General features: G+C 41.1%; 1 protein-coding gene across 1 annotated transcript in view; it reads left to right on the top strand.

Moving 5' to 3' along the window:
* arhgef37 (Rho guanine nucleotide exchange factor (GEF) 37) overlaps positions 1–1,839 on the top strand; it is a 28,783-nt gene extending 26,944 nt beyond the window's left edge. The window contains exon 14 of the mRNA XM_037675479.1: positions 1,627–1,839. Within this exon, the coding sequence (XP_037531407.1) occupies positions 1,627–1,839 (213 nt within the window). The remainder of the gene's footprint in view (positions 1–1,626) is intronic.
* The last annotated feature ends 3,587 nt before the right edge of the window (positions 1,840–5,426 follow it).

Genomic DNA, 5,426 nt, shown 5'->3' on the forward strand with positions numbered 1-5,426 from the left:
AACATGGTCCTGTTAGCAGCATGGTCCTATTAGCAGAGTAGTTCTGTCGGCGGTGAGATTCTTTTAGCAGTGTGGTTCTGTTAGCAGCATGATGACAGTGACTGCAGCAACAGACGATGACTGCCCTCCAGAACTAGAGATGCACCAATCCTATATCAATATTGGTATCGGAACCGACATCGAAAAAACTTCTGGATCGAGTATCAGTGACAATTATGTGACCGATCCATGACTGGGCAGATCCATTAACTCTAATTCTATGCTTTGTGCTCTGAGTGGCGTCACGCGCTGATTCCTGAACCATTTGAAACGTTTGTTGAAGTTTATTTTTTCATGTTTGAGCAAAGTAGTAAACCTTTGTTTTTGTCAGTTTCATTATCTTTATTATCATTTATTTTACATTGGATGTTATAATTGTACTGACTGGACAAATTAAGTTGTGTTGTTTTCTCACATGTGAAATGCTCCCTCTGGATCAGGAGGACCAGAACCTGCAGCAGGGATTATAAATCCTCTTTGGCCTGGAAACGCCCTGGGATGCCCTCAGGAAGAGCTGAGTGTCTCTGGGGAGATGGATGGGTTTGGGGTTCCCTACAGACCCTCTTACATCACCGACTCACAGCTAGACGGTGGATGATTGGATGAGAAAGTAGATCTAGGTCATGGCTTCAGTAGGTTTTAAGAGTCAACCACAGAAAGAACATTTAAGGAATGTCGATTCAGTTGACATCAAGAACAGTTTTTATAAAAGCAGTTCTTGATATTGTTTTTAGGTCATGCTAACATGCTAAAATATAATCTGAGTATAAGTGTTAAAAATGCCCTCAATAATCCACTGAAATTACAATCAATGTGTAGTCCTGTCGTGATAAACGATAAATCAATTAATCTCATGATGATTGAAAATTATCGACCTCATTTTCATTTAACGGCTTTATTGTTTCTTTCTGCCTCTTTCTTTCTGAAGACACGGTTCAACTCCGGTGCTCTTCACTGACCCCTCCCTTTCTCTTCAAAATCCGAATTAACTGTCCAAAATCACGTTTTTGGCTCGTTAAAAGCAGCTAAGCTGAGAAGCTAAGCTACAAGCTAAGCTAACAGACCGACCGTGGGAACAAACATTCGTCTTGTCAAGCTCCAAAATTCACAGTTGAAACTCGTGCCTTTGTGTAAAAAGTTGTTTTTTTCCTACAAAAATAAGCTGAGAAAGTTTTACCGATTGTTTTATTAAAAGCTTTGTGTGAAAAATGCTATGCTAAAGAGCTCAAATCACAAAGCAGCTGCCATGTCAGCCCATGTCACGTCAAGGGCCCTCCCTCCCATATTTCTTAAAGAGACACGCTGCTCAACTATCTATCCTTTTGGTTCTAACTGTCTTTTACTGCCATCAGGTGGTCAAAAAAGGTACTACACTCCAAACAAATCAGCATTTCTTCTGAAATTTGACAATTGATTACAGTTAAATTTCGAACAATATTATCGTTTATCGCAATAATTTCTGAGACGATTAATTGCCCAACAAAATTTGTTATCGTGACAGGCCTATCAATGTGATCTTCTGACAATTTTCCTAATAAGCACAAAGGACTAAAAATTTTGTGTTTTGTTTTTCATGTCGACTTACAGGTGATGGCAGCCTACAACTTCACCGCGAGGGGAAACCATGAAGTTTCTGTTCAAGCCGGTGAGCCGGTTCGCGTTCTGGAGCCGCACGACAAACGAGGGAACCCCGAGTGGAGCCTGGTGGAGGCCAGAAGTGGTCAGAGGGGCTACGTGCCCTCCAATTACCTCACCGTCATGCCTTTGGGGGCGGGGCCACCTGGCTTCACATTCTTTTGAACGCAGCAAAGGCTTTAGCTGCAAATTATAAAATACTCTAATGAAGCTGCAGCTACTGAAACAGTAAACTTATCTCAGTTTTAATCACTGATTTTAAAGTTTTCAGTCAGAATCTATAATTTTAACTAAATACTTGAACAAATTCCGTTTTTTTTTTTTTTACCGTTTGCTGACTGTTCTGTTGAGTTTGAGAACTTTTTAGAAGCTTTTCTTCACAGCTTTTCCAATGACATGCCACATTTGACCCTTTTACTTTAAGGTCCATGTTTTGGGACATATCTTCAAACGCTAGGAAAAACTCAGCCCTGCTTCATGCTAAGCCAAAAACATGATTTCGTTCTGATCCTACTGGTTACATCTAATTCTGCAGATAAACCAAAATCAGCTGCAGGCAGACTCCTGCATGCAGTATTTACGACCAACGTTCATTACAAACAGCGCATGGTATAATTCTCTTAGTCTCTTTTCTCTTCTGCGCTCCCATTTCAGGAAATAGATTTGTTAAGGAGCTTTTTTTGTTATTTTTTAAATTTTTTTAGTTCATAAACAGCCATTTGACTGAACACTAAATGCTAAACATCAGGCACGGCTAATGAAGAAGTCCATTTGGGAAATGAAACGAAAAGAAACATGTTTTTATAAACCTCTTTATGTTTTTAGGTTTCGTTATTTATCATTTTACACATGATTTATCTGACACGGGTATAACATGAAGGATGCCGCAGCAGCTCAGGAGCTGCAGTGTTTGTGGCGTTTTGCTCTGAAGGAAGGCGAGAGGCTCGCTGTGACTGGAAGCTCAAGGATGATCTTGAAGTTAGTTTTTTTTCAAAGCGCCGTTAAATTGCTCAGATGGTCCATCGGAGCTGAAGGACGAGAAAGAATTCTGGGTGTACCCTCGACTCTTTCCCAAGGTCCTCGGCAGGAAATGACGTGAGTTGAAAACGATAGGAAGGGTGTTCTCGTTAGAGAGTTTTTGTGTTAGTGGGGTAACAACGGCAGTGAGACATGGAGAGCAAATGGTCGTGTGTGTGTGTGTCTTTGTATTTGTTACCTTGTAAAGTCCATTTTTCCAATATGTACTACACTGTGAGGACCAACTGCTCACTATGGGGCCCAAAGCCCGGGCACCATAAGAAGCAGTGTTGTTGGGGGGGTTAGGGGTTGGGTTTAGGGTAAGGGCCAGGGTCAGGCTATAGCAGGGGTCTGCAACCTTTAGGATCAAAAGAGCCATTTCTGCCCCTTTGTTCACTAAAATAAATATGTCCAAATCTGCAAAACCTGCTACAATGGTCATTATCAACTGGTGGCCCATGAGCCACTTTAAGTTTAAGAGGTGGCCTTTCTGGCCACTAAGTATGAAATTATAAAACTAAAAACATCTGATTATTAACATTAATTGATATTTTTACATTTTAAGACAAAAGAAAAGATTGGATTCTATCCATTCATCCATCCATCCATGCAGGGGGTCACTGGTGCCCATGTCCAGGTCACAAGTCCATCACAGAAGACTGGATACTTGTCAAGAAGAAAAAAAAGACATTATTTTTTCCAAAATTTTAAAAACTAAATGAACTGTGCAGGGTTATGTGTTTTTATTTTTTAATTGTGGAGTAATTGAGTGACCTACTTTGAATAAATACAATTTAAAGAGTATAATTTACTCTGTGTATTAGTACTTAGTACTAGTGTCCACATATTTGCAAAAGCAATGACAGGAAAACTGCTAAAACTAGTCTTTTTGTTGTTGTTGTTGTTGTTGTGGGTATAACATCCTATAAAATTCACTTTTATGTCAGTTTTGGTCAAAGCTTGAAAGAGCCGCCGCAGAGGGACCAAAGAGCCACATGTGGCTCCAGAGCCGCAGGTTGCAGACCCCTGGGCTATAGAAATGAATGAAAAATGGATGGAAGTCGATGCAAAGTCTGTAAAGGTAGAAAAACAAACGTGTGTGTTTGATATGAAACGGGGCTGGCAGGTGATGGTGTGTGAATCTCCTCCTCACACTGAAGCAGAGGCAGCAGCGGCGTATTGTGACTGACAGATACACGGCGCTCTCATCATTACACACTTTGTAACGTGACGTAAATGTAAAATATCTCGTGGCTGCACAGAGGAGAGATGAGGAGCAGGAGGTGCTGGAGGTGTAAAACAGAAGGATTGGTAAACGTGTCGGAGGGCCGTGTGTGTGTTTTCACCGCCTCCACCCTCATTACAGTAACAAAAGTGATTCTGCAGTCAGCCTTCTCACTTAACAGGCTTTAAATGGTGAAGTGGTCCAGACAGGACAGAGGTGACCCACTTCTGTATTCATACGCACCTAATAATAGTTGTTGCCATGGTTACTGTTCAATCAGCGCTGATAATGTCTGTGTAGCTGTTCTTCGTGTTGACCGGCCACAGAAATCATTTAGACGCGGCACAATTTAGCTGCTTTGCGCGCCAGTTTGTGTCGGATCAGTCAAGAGCAAGTAATAAGCAATATTTTAGCGGTTGGACCAGTTCAGTAAGATTCAATCAGGATATTGTAATTTATCTTCTTCAGACGTTACAGGTGCTGTTTTAGTGCAGAACCACGCAGCTTTAACCTTCGTAAAGTAAACGGATTACAATCGAAATGTGCTTTGTCTCAGCCTGGCCTCAGCCGGAACCCGACGTCTTGCCAAACGAGCGTCCCTCTAGTCCTACGTCAGACTAGCTGCTGCAGATGTGGAGCAGGAGGAAGGAGGCCGCTCAGCTGGAGTTCAGCTCTTCCCATCAGCTTGAATGTCATGGAAGGAGCAGAGCAGTGGGAGGCCTCCGAGAGAGCATGTGCAATAACACTTAGAAAATGCCACGATAGCAAATGTCCTCGAGGTTCTCAACCTTAGAACATTTTATCTGCTTTTCCCGGCTCAGTTACCGTTTTAGAATAGAAGGGTGAATTCAAACATTAGAAGGTACTTGTTTGCATGAAGACAGGTCAAAAATATGAAGAAAGAAACAACCATTTATGCTCAGATTTGTAGAGTAAAGTTTGCAGATACAGGTGCTGGTCATACAATTAGAATATCATTAAAAAGTTGATTTATTTCAGTAATTCCATTCAGAAAGTGAAACTTGTATATTATATTCATTAATTACACACAGACTGATATATTTCAAATGTTCATTATTTTTAATGTTGATGATTATAACTGACAACTAATGAAAACCCCAAATTCAGTATCTCAGAAAATTAGAATATTGTGAAAAGGTTCAATATTGAAGAGACCTGGTGCCACACTCTAATCAGCTGATTAACTCTAAAACACTTGCAAAGGCCTTTAAATGGTCTCAGTCTAGTTCTGTAGGCTACACAATCATGGAGATGACTACTGACTTGACAGTTGTCCAAAAGACGACCATTGACACCTTGCACAAGGAGGGCAAGACACAAAGGGTCATTGTTAAAGAGGCTGGCTGTTCACAGAGCTCTGTGTCCAAGCACATTAATAGAGAGGCAAAGGGAAGGAAAAGATGTGGTAGAAAAAAAAGTGTAGAAGCAACAAAGATAACTGCACCCTGGAGAGGATGGTGAAACAAAACCCATTCCAAAATGTGGGGGA

The sequence above is a fragment of the Nematolebias whitei genome, chromosome 4, assembly GCF_014905685.2.
Source record: "Nematolebias whitei isolate Nwh7 chromosome 4, NemWhi1, whole genome shotgun sequence".
Lineage (NCBI taxonomy): Eukaryota > Metazoa > Chordata > Actinopteri > Cyprinodontiformes > Rivulidae > Nematolebias > Nematolebias whitei.